Source organism: Hermetia illucens, chromosome 4 (genome assembly GCF_905115235.1).
Source record: "Hermetia illucens chromosome 4, iHerIll2.2.curated.20191125, whole genome shotgun sequence".
NCBI classification, from domain to species: Eukaryota; Metazoa; Arthropoda; class Insecta; order Diptera; family Stratiomyidae; genus Hermetia; species Hermetia illucens.
In genome coordinates this window covers 8,110,137-8,132,309 of record NC_051852.1, presented here as the reverse complement: position 1 = coordinate 8,132,309, position 22,173 = coordinate 8,110,137, and the positions used below count along the sequence as shown (strand labels likewise).

General features: G+C 46.0%; 1 protein-coding gene across 1 annotated transcript; it reads left to right on the top strand.

The window, feature by feature from the left end:
- The first annotated feature begins 16,045 nt into the window (after positions 1 to 16,045).
- On the top strand, positions 16,046 to 21,265 carry LOC119656250 (putative gustatory receptor 2a). Its single transcript, XM_038062665.1, has 5 exons — positions 16,046 to 16,877; positions 16,938 to 16,993; positions 17,071 to 17,097; positions 20,975 to 21,133; positions 21,206 to 21,265. Exons 1-5 carry the CDS (start codon positions 16,046 to 16,048, stop codon positions 21,263 to 21,265), a joined length of 1,134 nt encoding a protein of 377 aa, XP_037918593.1.
- Positions 21,266 to 22,173: the final 908 nt, after the last annotated feature.

Genomic DNA, 22,173 nt, shown 5'->3' with positions numbered 1-22,173 from the left:
ATGTCAAGGTTGTCAAGTTGTCCCACTTCCAGGTGTTTGCTATTAGGTAAAAAACGAATGGTTGACTGACGGTTTTGTCCAGAGCAGAGGCAACTCATCAGACGCTGCCTCACCTCTGTCCTGGGAGGAGCGTGACCGAAAGTGGCGACAGGTGGTAAACGCTCCATTTATACAATCTATAATCGTAAACACGACATGATTACGGGCAGAGGTGAGGCAGTGTCTGATGAGCTGTCTCTGCTCTGGACGAAACTGTCAATAAACCTTTTGTTTTTTAAAAAAAAACTTGGATGTTTAATTCAAAACGAGGGGTCCGTGGACCGTAAAAGACAAAGTAAGTTGCTTCCCAAGTGGTCATCAAGTAGCTGTGGACTCAGGACTCTCTGTATTCTCAACAGAAAATTGGTATTAGGTATTCCCAATGCCTTAACCTAATTTGCCCACTGTAGATTGTCTCAGATCACGTACGAAGGTTCCATGATTCTCCTCACAAAATCTGCGCAGATATCCCTAGCTTTTTAAATTGATGATTTTGCCTGTTATGACCAGTGAGTATTCCTACTATGATCTTAAGGCTTTTCTTGGTGAGGTTTAAACAATCCTGCGAATACTTCTGGTTGTCGCCCCTTATGAGACGCATAGTGTTTCACTCATTAAAAGTTCGCCCAGTATATTTCTCTCAACCGCTCCTTTTCATTCCTTAGCGTCTGTATAACGTTGTTGCTCTTTCCATGGCTAACTTATTCGCAGCCTCATTGCCTTCTAACCCTATATGGTCTGGAACGCAGCATATTCAGACCTTACTGAGCGAGTCAGGCGTATTGAACCACATTGAGGGACATTCCCAAACAAGTTAAAAGTTCACATGATTGGTGCCTGATTGTCAATGCCAGTGTACCAAATTATCAGTTTTTTGTCAAAATAAAACTTCATTGTCATCCGTGGGTATCAATAATCCGGGATACCATCTAAAAAGAATGTTAATCTTCCCCCAATTAGGGCAGGTCTCTGCCACGCTGATACCCTTGCATATTCTGAAGGTTTCTCTTCCTTGTTTTTATATGTATGTAAAGATAAAAAGAAGTCAATCACAGAAAGACTTCCAGGGATGTCTTTGAGTACCTCCTCAGTGATGCACACAAGCAATCTTTTTTTATTCGTACACAGAGATGGAAAAACACGTCTGCTCGCGCGAAACGTCGCAACTACAGATGGTGTGAGATTCGTACCCACTTACAACTACCCCCAGTCTCTCGAGCCCCAATCCTGGGGGTCTACCCTCTAGGTATTATTTCGCCGGGAGGATTCGTTTTAGGGACTCGTCCCTATGTTCCTATCTGTTTTACTCCTTCATTCCTTCTTCAGCAGATCCCGCTGTACTTTTAGGATTGCGGAGGAGATCGTGACCCAGTTTTCCTTTGTCCTCAGTATCTCGCAACTATATTCTCCGGGTCCACGTTTGTGCCCAGGGTTTGGTTTGGACTCCTCTTTTCCATTGCAAACCTTGGGCAGTGAAACAATATATGCTCTGAATTCTCCGGTAAGCCACCGAACTTAAGACAATTCGGTGAATCATCCAAGCCAAATCGATGCAGATTATGCCCATAACAACCACCCGTGAGGAACCGGGTAACGTAGTAGTTGGTCTCCACATGTTTCCGCTCAAGATAAACTCTAATGTTGGAAATGAGCCTATACGTCCGGCGACCCTTTGGTAGACCCATTCTATCTGCGTTGCCAGACATTTTTCGACTCTGATCTTCTCGCATTCCTGTGTTCTATGTGTCTCTCCATGCGTCTTGCATGCCACAGCATACTCGTTTCTTTCAACGGACTGACGACAGGGATCATGGCCACCACTACCAGTACTCCCTCATCTGATGTGGTTCGAAAAGCGCTGTAAACTCTCTAAGCCATCAGCCGGTAAACGGAAGAATTTGCTAGCGCTTTTGCCCGCACAGGCGACGCATAAAGCAGAATGGATCACACCACTCCGACTAGAAGCAACCTCTGACAGTGTTTCGGCCCGCCAATATTCGGCAAGAATTTTGAAAGTGCTGGCTGCCTTTTGACGTGAATATTCTAGATGTTGTAGCTCAGCTTTGAGACGATCGTATATTCATCTACCTCCACTTTCACAGTGTTCTTCTTTCTACGGTTCGTTATCGGGGCCACTTTCGTTTTCTCGTCTGCCAAGGTCAGCTAGGCAGCAAGGCTCTTCCTAACCAGGTATTTTTCGCTCTCACTGTTTCCGTCGCGAAGATCGTCCACATCCTCTAGGTGCTTTGCTGTAGCAACTACGACTAGGTCACCCATACAGCTGACTATCGTAGCCTCTTCAGGAATGGAAAGAGCTAGAACCCCATTATGCATAACATTCCACACCAGAGTAGCCAGTACCGAGCCCTGTGGGACTCCCGCTGTCACGATGTTCACGACTCTCATCCGTCACGTACCAAAGAGTCCTTTCAGAAGGGTAATTTTCCACCAGACTCGCTAAATATCTGGGAACACCTATGTCTGCCAACGCCCCTTTAATTCGATTCCATTAGGCGGAATTGAATGCGTTTTTGATCGGGCCGCCGCGGACAACGTGTCTCCTTCAAAAGCTTTCGCTGTCCAGTCGGCAAACCACTCGGCTCTCAGCGAGATTTCTTTTTCGAGCTTGATTCGTCCTTGAAGTCCATGCAAATTGTCTGGTGGTCACCGTCAGTATTGCTCTTACTGACTTGCCAAGCGACTTTACTGATTAAAGCAGCGCTTACGTATGCGAGATCCAATATAGACTCTAGTCCCCTTCCTCTTAAAATGTATGAGGCCCCTACATTCGCGAGTACCACGTCAAGGAGAACACGTTCTCTCACATTCGATGTTCGGCCGTCGCATTAAAGAGCCCAGGCGTTAAATTCCTCTGCTATGATTTTTGGCCAACGCCAGAATCAGAGCGCTCAACATTTGCTCATACTCGACAAGTGTAGCACTGGGTGGGGCATAGCAGCTATATATGTGGATTCCTTTCAGTCAGTTCTGCATCTCCTGCATTGCCTCAACCTGATATTTGAATATCTTAAGTATCGATGCAGTGTCACCTGCTCTCTAAGTCGGTGCATAACCCAGCCTATTCCCTGCTGCTCACTGTTTAAGTGCTGCCTCCACTGGTAAGCTGATGATGGCGGTTTTTATCGCTGACTCTTGTAGCCCGATAAGATCGAATTGCTTTTCCAAGGCCCCGCGAACTTCCTTCTTTGGAGTGATCTCATCTATGCCTTTGCAGATTATAGTAATCTGCGACCTGCTGGTTCTTATATCGAGTTCCTGTCATGAAGACTTTTTGGCTCAAGAATTTGTTCGCGGTTGCATCCTTGAGCTCCAACATAAGATATCCTTTCTGAGGCCGTAAAATACGGCTAACATAATATCCCAAATTTGTGAGTTCGGGGTCAGCTTTCGCTCTCCCATGTCAGCGTATGATCCTTCACGATGTTTGGAGATGATAATAATCTCCGATTATCTTCCCCCTGTCTGTTCTTTTCCGAGGTGTCACCTTTCTCTAGGCTTTTACTCCTAGTTCTCGGAGTCGCGACTACGTAAGTTTCGCGGAAGCTGCTGCCATCCTCTTCAAATGTGCCGTTTTTTGGGAGTTGAACGTTTTTTTGCTTCAGGGGTTGCTGGCCTGCTGCCTCTTCAAACTGTTAGTTTCTCTTCTTTCATCTTGAACCTTTCTGTACTCCAACTGGATGCCCCTTGTCACGGCTCTTATATTCTGGAGAAAATTTCCTTGATGAATTCATAAAGTCCCTTGATTTTTTTACTCAGTGCGAAAAAGGCACCTCTCGATTAATCGCTCCATCCTACCTCACTCGGGTGATTTGACGTCAAGGTTTCTTCTTCTTCGTGTACTCCCGCTACACACGCTGTATGGCTTGATGAATACACCTTCACAACACGACAAAGAACAATTGCCGAGGACATCAGGTCCGTGTTTTTGTCTTTTGTCAGTTTGACGCAGGACAGAGGAGAAAGTAAACAAGCTTGGCCCTTTATATACTCCAGAACATCGTCGGTAGAAATTGCGAACGCTAGCCTAGAGATAAAGAGCTGTTTAGGTGGGGACGCCACTTTTAGCTTGAGGCCACTGGTATGGGTAGATGAAGTATCAGGATATATGTGGAGCTTCGTTGGTGACATGGACAATGTCAAAAAGTGGAGCGGCTGTGTTCCGATTCGTGATTTGTTGAGGAGGCTCCGGATATTGTCCCGTTGCGAGACAGGATCGGAGGCTCGGTGGACCGTAACTCGTCGCATAGGGCTGCTGGATCAGGGGTGTAGAGCCAGTGGAAGCAACCCTTATGTAGGAAGGCATTGCAGACTTGCATCCCTGCCAAGGTTTTTATCGGGATGTAAGGCAGCCGTTTCCATGAGATGTCACTCTCATGTACTAAGGGAACAGATTGTTACAGCTGTCAGCTCATGTGCAACCTATTCTGAATCGGTTGCTAAATGATAAGTTAATGCCATACCAAGCCGGTGTCGTTGCCGCCGGTCACGTTAGTTCACCACAAGGTTGACTAGTGGTTATCCGAGACTACCAACTGGAAGGTGTGAGTCGACTTGGTTTGGAAATAGCAAGGATCTTTGCCATCCACCAACTTTGTCCTGTCTGTCCGAACCCGTTTAGATCACTTGGGAAAGATATTTTCGGTGGTATCAACGCGCTTGGAAAATTTCCATCTCTACTAGAGTAGTCTACCCCGGGTGGTTTTAGTTTTTTTTTAATTTGGAGTTTAGGCACGTGAGTAAAATCTGTGCCTTGACAGGGAGGTAATATTTGTGATCCAAGATCCCCGGCCTTCATCTCGCTAGCATTCGAGTTAGCTCCAGTACATGCCGAATTGCGCTTTCGTGAATCCAGCTCCCCCTTGTTTAGGTACGAGCTCTGGATCAATAACGCAGGTCTCGAATTCGCAGAACCTGCAGCCTAAAAAAATCGACAAAAAGGACAATGAACAATCACAATCACCTGGCAAGTAGCCGCAACAACCGCAGAAGCAACGTCTACAACATCAACGTTGTGGGGATCGGACGACTCTTCGTTTTGTCTAACTAATCCGTCTATTTTCGCAAATATCGTTTGAGAACAGCGTGACAAACGTCTCTGGCGTCTCCGTACCCCCCGTGGCTGAAATGCCACTACAGGTGCCACCGCTTTGGCGATGTAATTTGGAAGACTGGTTCCGGCAACTGGAGGGGCAGTTCCCACTCGCGGGCATTACTGCTGATGTCACACAGTTAAATTACGCGCTGGTCGGCCTGGACGAGGAGTCGATAGGGCTCGTCACCGACGTTCCGGAGGAGTGTTCATATTTGATATTAAAAGGCACCCTCATCATGCGACGGTCGGTAAGTGAGTTAGCAAAGCTGACGGAGCTCACCTTAGGCGACTGCTCCCTGAGATAACTGCTGCGTGAGATGAAGCAGTTGAGGTCGGGATTGAGCTTCTGAAGTCGCTGTGGTTGCAGTGACAACAAGGAAGGGACCAGATGATCTTGGCCTGTGCGGACTCCGGATCATTGGAAGTATTAGCAAACATTGCTGACAAAATCCACGAGGTGCATGCGTGCTCCGTGGTCAGAGAAGTATCGCGGGAAACCACGGGCCAAATTGTTGAGCTTTAGCAGGCAGTGGCAGCCCTCGCAACTGCCGGCTCCAAACTAGCGGTAATGGTAGAACCTTTGGGTTTAGGTTGTAGGTCCTGAACTCGTTCGCGGCTCGCCACCCGAAATGGGCGATCGGTTAGCCGTGCGTGAAGGACCTCAACGAGTCCTGCAATTTGCCGGTACCACCACCACAAAGCAAAGAAATGTATCAGTCCGTGCACGTTCACATCTTCAAAAAACTGAACTGGTTGGGAGCTCCGGCGGTGGCTAGCCAGAGCGCAGCTCCACGTCACATAACAATATTCGATCCCTTGAGTAAGCGATCGAGACAGGCGCAGACGTCAGTTGGACTTAGTTCTCCCGGTATCGCGGAATAAAAAACTGACTCCGCATTACCTCAAATTGGCGGCGGCAAATTCTTCAACCATATACACTTACGGTTTCTAGCAAGTAGACGTAAGTCTGGGACTTCGACAAACGTTCTCAAGGCGTTTTGTAGTAGCGAAGATCAGTAGCGCCATATTAGGCGCCGACTTTCTAGGCCACCATGGATTGCTAGTGGATCAGCAGAATAGGTCCCTTATAGATCCTGTAACTTTGCTCAGGTTTTCAGGTAAGTTTGCCACCTGCTCTACTGTCAGTCTTTTGATCATTTTTGAAGAAGTAGTTGACCCTCGTATTCGCCCACTAGCTGGTGAGCTTCTCCACTACACATGATCCCAAAGTCCAAAGGCGAATGGAGACCATGTGGCGATTACAGACGTCTGAATGCTTAGACCATTATCCTATACCACTCATCCACGACTTTCCGCACAATCTCGCTAGCTGCTGTGTTTTCCTGATGTGCTTAACGTTGAAAAGCGCAAATTCCTTCAACAGCAGGTGAGGTTTTTGGCCCTGTCATTTTTCGACGAGAGTTAACAAACCCAGGGACCTGGATGTCTGCACACACGCTTTGGTTCGTGTGGATGCAACCACAATATGAGGGTCCATATGAAGTGTCGAACAGCGGGTGGCACTTCTTTAGGCTTGACGTCGATGGCAGGCCCAAAAAATCTCCGTGTCCAGGTTAAAGCTTTTTGTCTCCCGGGCTGAGGTCTCGGAGAAAAGGGATGCATGGCGTGTGAGATTCGTCTAAAGGTGGTGGGCCAGGAATCGAGTGATAAACCCACTGAACTATCCGCTGGGGGTGGGGTAGTGTGGAGGCGCGAGCTGATTAACGATGATTCGTTGGAGCTTCGCACCAGAATAATCTAATTCACCACGAAGTGAAACTCACCCGCCTGAGTGGCTCGCCGACCTGTGGGTAGTGGGGTGACAGTCACGAGGCCAACAGAAACATCCCTTTAATCATAAATGGTGATTAAAATGTAAACACCACACTCACATTTTATTCTCGTGTTATCCTTTGCAACTTTGTAGCAACATCGATTACATTTGCAAATTACTCTTGGTCGTCTCATTTCCGTGACGTGTGTTGAAAGGGACTAAATCAACATAATTCAGGGCAAATCATATCAGAAGTAATTATCAAAGTGTCGACGTGAAACTAATCAACTTGAAACATAAGTTTTCCGGCATTCTTTTGTGAGCTTAGGAGAGAAAAGGGCCTGTGAGCGTCATGTCTGAGTTTCTGTCAAACATAGACGTTTTCCAGAGGATTTTCAAAGTCATCGGGATTTCGCCAGTCGATATCTCCGAGCAATCACAAAGGACTTCTTCTGCTTTCACTGGCTATAATTCAATCATTATACTGTTATCATCCTTATTACTGTATTATAGCGCAGTAACACCAACAAGTATCTACTCTGATAGTGAATATATTGCCCAACTTTTGGACAACGCAAATCTCTGGGCTACCCTTAGTCTGCATATTTACATTCAGTTTGAGTCCTGGCGGAAGCATAACGTCCTGATAGATATCACGAAACAATTTAATGAAATTGACAATGAATTGGCAAAGAATTTTCAGGTGAAATTTAATCGAGCTTCGGTGAGGCGGAATATCCTAAAATTAGGTTTGATATATTCCTATACATTTTCAACCATTGTATTTTTGACGATGTTCCACGTTTACCTTGACTGATCCTGGCTCTATTGGTTTCTTACCTTCTTCGCTGAGTTGGTTGTACGTTGGAAATATATCCAGATTTGCCTGTACGTTACGTCGATTGACGATCGTGTGAAAATGTTGACGATAGAGGGGAAAAAGTATCTAAAGGAGTTGGAACTGACACGATTTGATAGCAGGAGGGAGCGGGAGAAGATACTCAATAAAGTCAGCCACTTTAGGGATATTCACACAAGGTTTTGGTGGATATGTGATAGTTTCAATGACTGCTTCGGGTGCACCATCGTGGCACTGTTTATAGTAAGTTTTTTGAGTATCATATCTCGAGTATTCTGGTTCTACGTAGGAATTGAGGCAGACCTTCCATACCCGGAGAATATCTGTATGTTTCACTTAGATTTCCTCCTTTCAAAAATATTTCATTTGCCAATTTGTAGTGGGAAAAGTTGAATCAGCGATGTATACCCCGCCTATCCTTTTGCAGCTATTCATGATATGCAGGAGCTGTTACAATTGCAGAAAAAATGTAGGTCCTTTGGCTGATCTAAATACAAATAATTTATTTCGAAAATATCCTAGAGTGACAGGACAAAACATTTATGGCATAGCGTCGCCAATTCAAGGTTTGACCCAACTTTAAACCATGCAATTCGTGAGTTAAGTTTGCAGTTTCTCCATGAGAATCTGATTTTCAGTGCATCTGGATTTTTTGAGTTGGACCTTAAAGCACTTGGGGGAGTAAGTTTCAGTTTCATACAAAATGTCAAAATGTAGATTTATCTAAGTTTTTATCTTTTTCATGATTTCAGTTGATCTTTGCAGCAACAATCTACTTAGTTGTCTTACTTCAATTTCAAATAGATGGTTGAGCTGGAATCTTGTCCACTTCTAAAGAGAAGTATCTTGTGACAAAGATTCAAGTATCTATTGGAAAATATGACGGTGTGTTAAGTGGTTCATAAAATAAAAGTATTATTCAGATTTGTAAAGGAATGAATATAGAACAAGTCGTAAGCTGAGCGCTTCAGGTTACAAGATTTTGTCTTTTTCTTATATAAGAATTTTTTGAGCGTACAGCTAACGTGATATTGACGAATTATCATCTTGAGGATGCAGTAAATTCACATGAAAAGTATAAATTTGACTTTAATGATATATTGATACGTAAATGCTTTCCTTAGGTGTCCACTGAGATACCGAATCTTGCGTACTCGAAATGGTTTCCATAAAACCTGGTACTTTCTAAGCCCCTTTTACTTGAAACCCCGAAGCTTCTGCAATCGGAATTTTCACACATAATGTCTCGTACATACTATTACTATTTCCGTGGATCCGTATCACTGAATTGCGTAACAATCGACAAAGTCCCGTTCTATAACTTTAATGGAAACGTTTAATTCATACTTAAGGACTCGCCAAACAGAAAGCGGATTGTCCGCGCATTCCGCAATCCGCCGCAGACTGCTGATGTCAAACAGCACGTGGACTGTTTACGGCGGACTAGTTTTATGCAAGAAGTGATTGAATGTACACCGCCGTGAATAAGAAGAAGAAATTGGAAACGGGTAGACGACATTAATCAAGGAACAGAGGAATTCGGTATATTTCATCGGATTTTACATGGAACCGAATTCCTTTGACGATCGTTTTTCTTTATTATCGAATACCCAGAGGAAGAGTTGAAAAACTGCATAATCTTGCGAAACAAAAATATCAAACTAGGACACTAGCGATTTGCTTGAGGTATTATTATTTTGTTAGGGAGAAGTCCGTCCTTTAAGGACGGACTATTGTGCCCGTTTTACTGTGTACCTGCTAATCATAGTATCTCAAGCACGTCTATAACCGTTAGGAATTTTAATATACTCCCTACTTGCAAATCTTTCAACTTTGCATCTGGTATTAAGTGTTCTCCCAGATGCCTCAACCTACTTTGAACAAGTGCCGGACACTGTCCCAGAACGTGTATAGGGGTTTCATCACACTCCGCATAGAACCTGCAGGCAGTGTCCGTAGATATCCCTAGCTTCCCTAGGTGATAGTTCAGCCAAGAATGACCAGTGAGAATTCCCACTATGATTCAGCTTTTATTTTTGGTGAGGATTAAGCAATCCTTTGCGCGTTTGGGGTTTGTATACCCCAATAAGAACCCTGGACTGGTCCATTCCTGCTAGGTCCGCTAAGTATAGTTCCCTCAACCATTCCTCTTCATTTTTTAGTGTCATAGCCATGAACTTGTTTTTGATTCCACAGAAGGGTTCTGACCCATGTAAAGGCGTCCCTGTTCTTTTCTTGGCTAGTTCGTCCGCCATCTCATTGCCTTCCAATCACACATGGCGTAGAACCCAGGGTATCCAGACTTTGTTGAACGAGCCGAGCGTATTCAGTCTCTCAGGGCATTCCCATACTAGTTTCGAACTTATCTGGTTGGACCTAAGTGCCTTGATTGCTGCTTGGCCTGCTCCCTGCTGTAAGGGATCCGTCAGTATACCAAATAATCAGTTGCTGATCCAAACCGTATGTCGCAACCACGCTCTCCCAGTTTGCCTTGTTACTCCAACCTGTTTCAAACTTCTTATCGAAGTGAAACCTCATTGTTATGTTATCCCTTGATATCAATAATTCGGCATACCGCATAAAAAGAATATCCATCTTCCTTTGATTTAGGCAGCTACCCGCCTCACTGATACTTCCGGTCATCCTGAAGATTGCCCTTCTTGCCTGCATCTGTATCTCCCTGGCCGGTGTGGTGAGTTCAGTTCTTTCTGCCCAGGTTATCATTGGCCTTACTATTGCAGTATATATCCAAATCTTCGGGCTGCAACATCATTTTTTTCCTGCTATGGATCTACAAATCATCAGATCCCTCGTAGCCTTCCGACAAGTGTTTCTGACATGCGTCTTCCAGAGTAATTTTTGGTCTAGCATAATTCCCAAATATTTGACCTCTGTTTCTAATTTCACCTCCGTGTCATGTAACCTTGTGGCTCTCAGGTGATGAAGCTTATGTTTCTTAGTGCATGGTACTATGATGATTTTGGATTGATACGCAGTCCTATCTTCTTGCATCAGGCACTAGTTACCTTTAGTCCACCAGTTTGGATTCTGTCACATAGGGTAGCCTCATATTTGTCCCTATAGATTAAACCAATGTCATCCGTGTAACCCTGGATCTGTATTCCAGTATTTGTTAGAACGTTTAGGAGTTCGTCCACTACCATACTCCACATAAGCGGTGACAGTACCCCGCCCTGTGGACAACATTGCCCATTCAGACAGCCAGGGTGTTTCCTACTCCCTTGCGGCTCAGGACAGCTTGCGCTGTGTTGTCGAATGCTCCTTCCATATCCAACACACAGGATTTCACCTGAAAACTTTATTTAGTTTCATCAGACAGCAGGAAGTAGTCGAGGATAGACGGACTGCTCGGTCTTGTCGGTATATCTGGCAAAACCATCTCAATATTGGCGAGCGAAAAAGGGTCGTGCATCCATTGTAGCAGTCTTTTCAAATTTATATATATTGACTGCTTTATCCCCTCAGGAGGTATGTCTCGCTCCCGAGAAGAAGGACATTAACTGGAGATTGCCCAAGACTTACAAGTCATGGCTCAGTTGCTTTGTTTTAGAATTACATTTGATGTAGATGGAGACTACCAGAATCCGTCTACCATTTGTAATTTTAACTAGTATCGTTGCAACAGAAGTAGTTTGCAGGTTCTCGATGACGACTTCCTCAAAAACGTAGTCTCTATGGACTAGAAGGGATCGGATGTTTCAGTCCAATGATATCTACCGTAGTGAGTAACGTGCACCTAAACGCAGCCAGCTTTTCTATTTTCCTTATTATCCCCATTTTGGCTGTTTTGTACTACATGGAATTTACAATAGTTCAGTAGTAGGCAGCAATAGTTAGCGATGTTTGTACCATAGGGAACAAAGTCTTTATTCCAGTTCCCTGAGGCCTAAACTGTGCTCAACAAATCCCGAAACTCATTCGTTCGGGGCGATTGGTTCCACTAATACCGGATCAATGCACACTATCCGATCGGAGGGACTGACTCCTGACACACGTACCACCAATACCCTGGCAGAGCCAGGCTCACATCTCTCCATCCACATTGCCAGGGAAAATCGGTCACTGACGGTTGACTCTTTCTCGAGAAACTTTTTCAAGATTACTACCCACGACGCAGGTGTAATGTAAAGGGTTACGGCTACTTGCCTATGGTGCTCTGAGGTGGCAAGGAAGCAGATGGAGCAGCTACTCTGTCGATCGAATCAATACCAAGTGGCCAAGGAGAACTCCCACGTGGTGGCACCAGGAAACGCCGTATTCGTATTGACTTGTTGGTCGTAATGCAGTAGGCGAATGTTTCAAGGCCTTGTACAATCAAATCCAAGTACAGACAGCTTCTAGGGACATCGAACTGATAGACCTCTGTGTTTGCTCTTAGGCACTCATCCTTCTCCTATTTGCAGCTTTCCTCCTTCTTTGTTCCTTCAGCAACTCCTCCTGTATTTGGATAATTGCGGAGCCAACCGCAAGTCACTTCTCCTCGGACTCCAGCATCTCAGTAACCAAGCTCTCCGGGGTCCCGCTCCTGCCCAGCACCTGGTTTAAGCTCCTTCTCTCCGTCGCAAATCGTGAGCAGTGAAACATCACATGCTCTGGATCCTCCGGTATGCCATCGCATCTGGGACAGTTCGGAAAATCATCCAACCCAAAGCGGTGCAAATACTGCCTGTAGCAACCACCGTGTCCCGTGAGGAACTGGGTAATGTGGTAGTTGGTCTCCCCATGTTTTCGCTCAAGCCACACCCTAATGTTGGGAATGAGCCTGTGCGTCCACCGACATTTCGCAGACTCGTTCCATCTGCGTTGCCAGAGATCAAGTGGCTCTGACCTTGCCGCATTTCTGCGCTGTGCATGCCTCTCCATATGTCTTGCATTGTACAGGACACTCATTTCTTTGGCCAGAATGTCAACCGGGATCCTGCCTGCCACCACCAATACTGCCTCATCTGATGTGGTTCTAAAAGCACTGCAAACCCTCAAAGCCATCCGCCGGTAAACCAAGTTCACCTGCTTCCGTCTCTGAGAGTTTGCAAGCGCCTTTGCCCACACAGGCGACGAGTAGAGCAGGATGGAGCGCACCACTCCGGCTGTTTTGCTGCAACAACCACGGCTAGGTCATCAGCAAAGCCGACAATCGTAGTCCCCTCTGGGACAGGAAGAGCAAGCACCCCATTATACATGATATTCCACAACAGGGGACCAAGTACCGATCCCTGTGGTACCCCGGTTGTGACAATGTACTCTTTGGGGTCCTCATCCGTCCCGTACCAGAGAGTCCTCTCTGAGAGGTAGTTTTCCACCAAATTCGCTAAGTATCCGGGGACACCTATGTCAGCCAACGCCCGTTTAATTCTATTTCAGTTGGCCGAGTTGAATGCGTTTTTGACATCCAACGCCACCACGGCACAGCAGCCGCCAGAAATCAGTGCACCTTTTGCCAGGTTTACCACCATGTCAATTGCGTCCACCGTAGAGTGGGCGCGTCGGAAACCAAACTGGCGTTCCAACAAACCATGGCTGGCTTCGACGATGGGCAGGAGTCTGTTGTAGATGACTCTCTCCATCATCTTCCCCATTGTATCTAACAGGCAGATAGGATGATACGACGCTGGGTTTCCAGGTGGCTTGCCAGGCTTCGGAGGCAACACCAACTTTTGCTTTTTCCACTGGGCAGGGAATATTCCTTCTTTTAGGCACGCCTCGAAGGTGTTGGCGAAAAGGTCGGGCCTAGTCTTCACTGCCAGTTTCAAAGCTCGGTTGGGGATGCCATCCAAACCTGGGGCCTTGTTGTCACCGAACCTACCACATATTTCCCGCAGCTCCTCCACAGTTACAGGCGGTATTATGCCGTCATTTAGCTGGACAAAAATTTGCCTTCCCCTATTTTCGTGGTGAGGGAATAGAGTGGTAACAATCTGTTTCAGGAGGCGCGGACAGGTCACCTGGGGTGATTTCCGTAGCCTTTTCATCACCACTCTGTAAGCCTCGCCCCAAGGGTTTATGTCGGCATGGTCGCACAGCTGTTTGAAGCAGTTCTTTTTGCTCCTCCGAATGGCTTCCTTTAGGCGGCCACGCAATTGCTTGTGTGCCTCCTCTCGACCGTCGGCACCGGGTTTTCTCCTGAGCCTCTGGCAAAGCCTCCTTGCCCGAAAACATGCGGCTCGCAAGCTTGCGATTTCGTTGTTCCACCAGTAGTTGGGTTGCCTACTGGGGAGCAATCGCTTTCTGGGCATAGTAGCATCGCATGCTTCCGCCACCCATCGAGTGATCTGGGTGGCTTTCTCTCCAGCCGTACCATTCAGGGATATGTCGGATTTGAGCACCGCGGAAAACGTGTCCCCCTCGAAAGCTTTCACTGTCCAGCCAAGCATACCACCCGGCATTCTACGAAAACTCTTTTTCGAGCTCGATCCGCCCTTGATCTCTATGCAGATTGCCTGGTGGTCGTTGTGAGTATAGTCCTCACTGACATGCCAAACGATTCTACTGGCTCAAGTGGCACTCACGTATGTCAGGTCCACTATAGACCCCAGGCCCCTTCCCCGGAAAGTGTGCGAAGACCCAACATTCGCCAGTACCACGTTCAGCTCCGCGAATGCTTCGAGGAGAACACGTCCCCTGACATTAGTTATCCGGCTGCCCCATTCAAGAGCCCACGCATTGAAATCGCCTCCTATTATGATCGGCCAACGTCCTCTTGCATCCAAAACAAGAGCAGCAAGCATCCGCTCATACTCGACGAGTGTAGCGCTGGGTGGAGCATAGCAGCTGTAGATTTGGATGCCCTTCACCTTCGCTCTGATGAAGCCCTCCTCCGGGTGCTCCATTATTTCCTGGAAGGCTTGTTCTCCACAAGTCCACAGCGCTGCTTGGCCCGTTTGGTCTTTGACCCAAATGCTACCACCGCGGTTTCGGTGTGGTTCACTTAGTATGGCCACATCGATGTTTTTCTCGGGGATGGTTTGCGCGAGTAGATCCTGCGCCGTCTCGCAGTGGTTGAGGTTGATTTGTATCAACCTCATCTGCGATTTGTGCTAAGGGCTCTCCTGTATTCCGGGCACCTGCCGCTGCCCGCAATGTGCCGATGGTCCACACCTTCCTTTCCTTTGCACAGTAGACAATTTGGGTCAGCTCCGCAGTCCTTGCTGATGTGGCCTACCACTCCGCATCTCCTGCATTGCTTTGACCTGTCATTTGGGTTAGTGCATGACTTCGCAATGTGACCAAAGCCAAGGCATCTAAAGCACCGTTTTAACGCCACCTGTTCCCTAAGGCGACACATAACCCAGCCTATTCTCACTCTCCCTGCTGCTAACAGTTTGAGTGCGTTCTCCACTGGTAGGCTGATGATGGCGGTTTGTGTTCCCCCATAGGCTTTCCTTAGCGTTTTCACCACTGACTCTTGTAGTCCGGCAAGATCGAACTGTTTCTCCAACGCTTCGCGAACCTCCTCCTTCGTCGTGATTTCATCTATATCTTTGCAGATTATAGTGATATCCGGCCTGCTAGCTCTTATGTCGGCTTCCTGCCATAAAGTCTTCCCGATTTGGCTTAAGAATTTGTCCGCGGTTACATCCTTGGATTTCTTAAGTTCCAACATGAGATTTCCTTTCTGCGACCGTCTAATACGGCTGACGTTGTCTCCCAAATCGATCCGGTTATTTGCGGTTGGCCTTCTAGTGGGAGTTTCATGGTGGCTGTGGTTATGTCCACATCGGGAACAGACTGCTTCTGGCCTCAAGCATGACTTGCACTCTACGACTTGGGTGCTGTACTTCTTAATTAGTTAGGTAGAGTCTTCAGCAGAAATAGGCATTCAGAAGGATACATTGCCTTTGTTCCCAATATAGTACCTATTATTGTAGGGGGAGGGATTGAAATTACCAGATAGGCTGAACATGAATACAGACCACTTGCTGAGTATGCCAGATGACATTTGTGTAAATTTAAGGAAGGGTATCTTTATCCATTAAAACTCTCTCCTATGAAATTTTCTGGTAGGTGATGAGAAAGGTGATAATATCCCACTCATCATTCATTTTGATATTTACCATAACTTTATTCCTTTCTACATAATAACTTCGATTACATTTGCGAAATTACACTTGGTCGATTTATTTCATCACTCATATCAATAGTAATTATCAAAGTGAGGGGGTGGAATTAATCCACTTAAAACGACAAACCTCTCGCCATTAGTTTCAGAGTCCAGATCAAGAGGAAAAAGCTAGCGAAAACCATGTCTGAGTTTTTGTCAACCATAAGAGTTTTCCACAATATTTTCAAATTTATTGGAATTTCACCAGTTGATATATCCAAGTCATCACGAGGAACCTCCTTCGCTTTCGCTGGTTACAGTTTAATGATAGTGTTGATAACCTCTTTATTACTCTATGGCAGCGTTGTTATAACCACGAGTATTTACACTGAAAGTCAATACATCGCCAAACTACTGGACAACACAAACCTTTGGGCTATCCTTTCAATGCATATTTACGTCCAGTTCGAGTCCTGGCGGAAGCATAATGTTCTAGTGGACATGACGAAACAGTTTGACGAAATCGACCATCAGCTAGTGAAGAATTTTCAAGTGAAGTTTGACCGTGCTTTGTTAAGGAGGAATATCCTTCCATTTGGCTTAATATACTCCTACACATTCTCATCGGTTCTATGCCTTACAACCCTTCATATCTACTGGGATTGTTGCTGGATTTATTGGCTCTTCACCTTCCTCGCTGAGTTTGTGGTACGTTGGAAATACATTCAGATCTGCATCTATGTTACATCGATTGACGAGCGTGTCAAAATATTGGCGAAGGAGGGAAGAAAGTATCTTAAGGAGCTGGAACTGACACGATTTGATAGCAGAAGGGAACGTGAGAAGGTTCTTGATAAAATATTCTACTTTAAGGATATTTACACGAGGTTTTGGTGGATATGTGATAGTTTCAATGATTGCTTCGGGTATACTATCGTTGTCTTATATCTGACCAGCTTTTTGAATCTAATATCTCGGACGTTCTGGTTCTACATAGGAACTCACGCTAATTTAGATTATCCGGAGAATCTCTGTATGTTTTACTGATATTTCAACCGCACCGGAATAACTAAGTTTATTTTCCAATTTACAGTGGTTAGCATTGAATCTGTACTATATCCACCACCAATCCTTCTGCAGCTATTCATCGTTTGTAGGTGCTGTTACAACTGCAGGAAAAATGTACGTTTTAAGATTTTTTGAACCTTTATTTTTTCTTGAACTAGATTATGAAGGACAATAGTGAAAGGAGAGTGACTTGTCCCATTTTCCCATTATCATCATTAATGACACTGTTTTTTGCCGTAGCAGGGAAACGGTTCTTTCACCATTACGGGTGGTCGTCCCTAGGCGCAATGCCAAGGACCAGACGATGTCGTTGGCTATGCGGACTTCGACTACTCTAATCAGATTGTCGTGGCCCTGGAATGTTCTTATAATTCGGCCTAATGGCCACTGCATTGGAAGAGTGTTATCCTCAACCCCACCATCAACCCTCTTTGCTTCCACTTGTGACGTTTCTGCAATTCATTCAGGTACTCGCGGGACCATCTTTTCCAGAATTCGTTTTTGATGTGTAACAAAACCTTCCACCGTGCGAGGAGAGTAGGCTGGGTCGACCTATCAGGATCATCTGGAGGTGCATCAAGCGGCGCTCCTATGAAGAAATGTCCTGGAGTGAGAGCCGATAAGTCATTTGGGTCCGAAGACGTCGGGGTTATCGGGCGCAAGTTTAAGACCGCTTTGACTTCTATAATGAGCGTCTCCAGCTCTTCGTAGGACAACGATGCAGTTGAGAGACTTCGTTGCAAAAGATGTTTTGTAGATTTGACAGTTGCTTCTCAAAGTCCTCCGAAATGCGGTGCTTTAGGAGGGATGAAGTGGAGCTGACATGCGCTAACGATTTGATTCTGGGCTTCTCTTGATAGTATAGCTTGATGCAATTCGCGGAGTTGGTCGCTAGCCCCCACGAAATTGGTAGCATTATCGCAATATATGTTGCTACATTGTCCGCGCCGGCCTATAAAATGACGCAATGCACCTATGAAGGCGGCGATGGTTAAGTCGATGACTACTTCCAGGTAGACTGCCTTGGTAGCGAAACAGCAGAATACGGCTATGTAAAATTTGTGGGGCTTCCTTCCGCGCACCTTATAGGTCCGCAAAAGTCGATTCCTACATTGCTGAATGGACCAGGAGGCTTTATTTTGTACGATGGCAAGTTTCCTATCATCTGGGATAGTAACTTGGGTTTAGCCCTGGCGCAACGCATGCATCGCTGGACGGTTGCTCGTGCTATAGATTTCCCCTTTATTGGCTACTAACATTGCCTCTTTATGGATAACATTGGACCGACGTGTAGATTCTCGATTTGAATAGCTGTCATAATACGGCAACAGTATGGGATGTTTTCTGTCTTAGGTTAGCTCAGCGACCTGTAGTCTTCCTCCTGCGCGTATAACGCCGTTGTGATCTACGAACGGAACTAGGCTTGACAATGGACTTTTCTTTGGCACCTCGTCATAGCGGGAGAGATCCTTCAGCTCTTGAGGAAAATGCTCACGCTGTATGCATCGGATGATGGTTCCTGTATTTCTGGGATTGACATCCTATGAGAAGAGGTTTTGTCCTTTCTTTGAGACTGCGCTTGGCAATTTTGAGCGAACCGGAGTATGTAGGCTACTATTCTAACCAGCCGATGATATGAGTTGCTGCGTCGTATGTCGCCCAGTATGCGCATTTGAGCGGGTTCAGCAATACTAGCTACCATCTTGGTCCGCTTCTCTAGGGCGCTGCTTTCAGGGGGTGTCACGTGTGGTGGCCATGCAGACTCCTTCCCATGCAGGAAGATAGGTCCATAAAACTATAAGCTGCATTCCTTGATCTTTTCCGGATTAACTCCTCGCGAGATTAAGTCTGCCGGATTTTGTTTGGAGCTCACGTGAAGCCATTGCTGGCCTGTACTGTAAGCTTGAATGGCGACTACCCTATTTGCCACGAAGGTGTGGAATGATGAGGACGACTCGTTGAGCCAAGTTAAGACAATTTCCGAATCTGTCCAGAAAAACCTGCTACCAAGTCGGTAGCAATCTTAACGGCGCTCAACTCGAGTCGGGGCAACGTAATTTGTTTGAGGGAAGCAATCCTTGATTTGGTGCTTAATGAGTTCACCCTTACGACACCTTGCCTATCTATGAACCGTATGTAGACTGGTGCGCCATAGGTCCTTTCAGAGGCATCGGAAAAGGTATGAATTTGGATGATTACGGGTTGGCTGAGGAACACATGCCTTGGAAATTTGACGTTGTTGAGCGTCTTGAGTTGTTCCTTGAAGGCGAGTCATTGATGGTGAAGATGTTGAGGCAAAGACTCGTCCCATTCAAAACCCTCTTTCCATAGCTGGTGTAGGAACATTTTCGCAATAACGATAACCGGGCCCATGATCCTGAGAATATCAAAGAGACGGACCGTATCTGAGCATACGCTATGTTTTGTGACAGCGCCACGAAGCTCGAACGCAGAGCACATCAACTTTGGGTGACCCTCCCAATCATAGGGCCTTGTATTGCTGGTCTCCATCGTGGTCGAAATCCAAGGGCACCTCGACATCTTCCATTGGGAATCCCTGCAGTAGCTGGGGATGATTACTGGATCATTTGCGTAAGTTGCCGTGTTTAGCAACTTTTTCAGTTGGTGTTGAGTGCCAGCCATGGCATTGTCCACGTAAAAATTTGATGGTTTTAGAAACAAGCGGGCATGTGCGAGCCCCCTCCTCACTTAGACTTTCAAGGCACCGGATAGCCTGAAAGGATGCTGATGTCACGCCGTAGGTAACTGTTCGCAACTAATATGCGCGAATGCGCTCACTGGGGTCGTTTTTCCACAAGATGATTTGGAAGGGTTGGTCAGCCTCATGAATCCAAATTTGCCTGTACATCTTTTGATGTCGGCAACGAATGCGAATGTAAGAACCGGAAACGAAGAAGGACGGAAAACAGTTCGGATTGGATGATTGGTCCTGTGACCAATATGTCGTTGAGGGAGATCCCTGAAGTGGCCTTACAGGATGCATCGAAAACTACACGTAGTTTAGTCGTTGTGGTGGTTGGTTTCAGAACTGTATAGTGAAGAATTAAGTAACGAAGCTTTGATGACTGCTTGATGTCAACCTCTCTCAAGTGATCTAGTTGGCAATGTGTGTGCGTGGATGTGTTGCAGCGTGTATTTGCCGTGTGTGTGACGCCAACACGCAGTAATACATACAACAGACGCTTTTAGGAAACGCATAGACTCTTTTAAAAAATGTCCAGGACTAGGTCCGCTTTCACCGGCGAGTGGGGCAAGAAGAAAAAGAAAACGCTCGCCGGCGTGCCACCAGCTGTGTCGGTGGCAGTTCAGTGCGTCTGGTGGAGATGAATTCACCACCGGTTGTTATTGCTTTTGATGTACCGCCACATCACTCAGCCTCCCAGCTGAAACCACGCGGGTTCAACGGAGGAACCCGGGACATGATCCCGCCAATGGAGTCCCCGGAAACCGATGCTTCACGGACGCTTTTTCGAGCCTCCCCTGGTCCTGGACCCATTTGAGCTCGTCTCGAACGTTAAGCTTGAAGGAGTGTTCCCATCGCTCCAGGTCTTTAATGGAGCCCTCGTATGGTGGGTGCAACGGCCTCCGAAAAGCGTCCACCCTGATGAGGACCTGTGAGCATGTCTCGAGGTTCCTGGGAGTGTGAGCCTCTGACGCCGTGTGTCGGGAAGGTGGAATTGGCTGCAGTTTGGAAAGCGCATCCCTGAGTAGACGCAGTATGCTGAAGTCGCTTAATCCTGCTCTGATATCCAGAACAGGGTCAGCGGGAAGTCACAGATTATCTCCCGTACATCATCCCCGCGAGGCTGGCCGTGAACTTCTCTCGGTGAGCTGTGCGAAGGCCGAGGTGAACGAAAGGCAGGGACCGCGACCAAAACAGATCTTCGCGTTAATACTTCCTGAAAGAATGAACTCCTAACATTTGAGAGGAACTATTTCACTTGTAGGTTCGCATTTTCGGTATTTCGGGAACCAGTTGCTTCGTTCCTGATAATCTTTGCATCAGTACTAAATAACTTATGTATTTTGAAACTATTATAGAACGAAAGGACAAAACAGATATGGCATAGTATACCGAATTCGAGATTTGATCCGTATTTAAATCATGCAATTCGTGAGTTGAGTTTGCAGCTTCTCCATGAGAACCTCATTTTCACTGGAGCTGGATTTTTCGAGTTGAATTTCAAAGCACTTGGTGGGGTAAGTTGCAATTTTCATTTGAATGTTATTATGTAGACTTCATTTAAATATCGATCTGTTTATTGATTTCAGTTAATCCTTGCAGCAACAATCTACTTAGTTATTCTACTCCAGTTTCAAACAGAAAGTTGAATTAACAAGTTATACTACGAATAAGAGGAAAGGGACTTGCGGAAACCACTTGAAATTTCACTGGAAATATAGTAAAGCACGGAATAATGTAGGAAATTAAAAATTAAAGAATAAAAAGTTATTCAGATTTGGGACAGAAAAAATAGTGAATACAGAGCACATAACAAGGGAAGAAACTGGAAGGCTTTTTGTCCGTTTTGTTGAGCATCCGATATGGACCCTGGTACGAATGTTTTTTCTTTCTTTTGGGATAGGGTAGGCGAATGCGTTTACGTACAGAGTGCTTAGCTCCCGCAATGATATGCCTGTCATCAAAGAATTAATCTGGAACCGTTTAATACATTACTTTGGGTTAGGTCCTTGGCTTAGGGACCCTTCTAGTCAGAAAGTTCCTTTCACCAACGGGAGAGGAGAGGAGGAAGGGAGTTGTTAGTTTAGGGAACCTCTTGCCATCCTGTCCGTTCACCGGTCAAGCTCAATCTTCTTTGCAGCAAAAAGAACCCGAGCGCATTGCCCAACACGACTCGATCTGCTAGCGCTCTTCGGCATCTTTCTGACAATACTGTCTGTAGAGAGCTCCTCCGTATTTGGATACGCGGTCGAAACTCATCCCACTTTTCGCAAAAGAAAAGGGTGCGCCGTCTACCACTCAATTGCAGAACACGCTACTGATTGTATGTTCTGCAATTGAGTCATCGTGTCTTCCCAATCTTGTCTCAGTCAGGGATCTAAATTGCCGGTAAGCTGCGCTATCCATTTATCTCTTAGTTCATTTTGTCAAAGGAGTTGCCACTCGGTAAGTATACGTTGATGTTGTTCACGGGTAATTACTTCTCTTAAATCTTCGTCGTTGCAGCAGTATGGCTTTCTATTCCTTACCAAAGAGAGCAGCAGGGATCGCTCCCGCG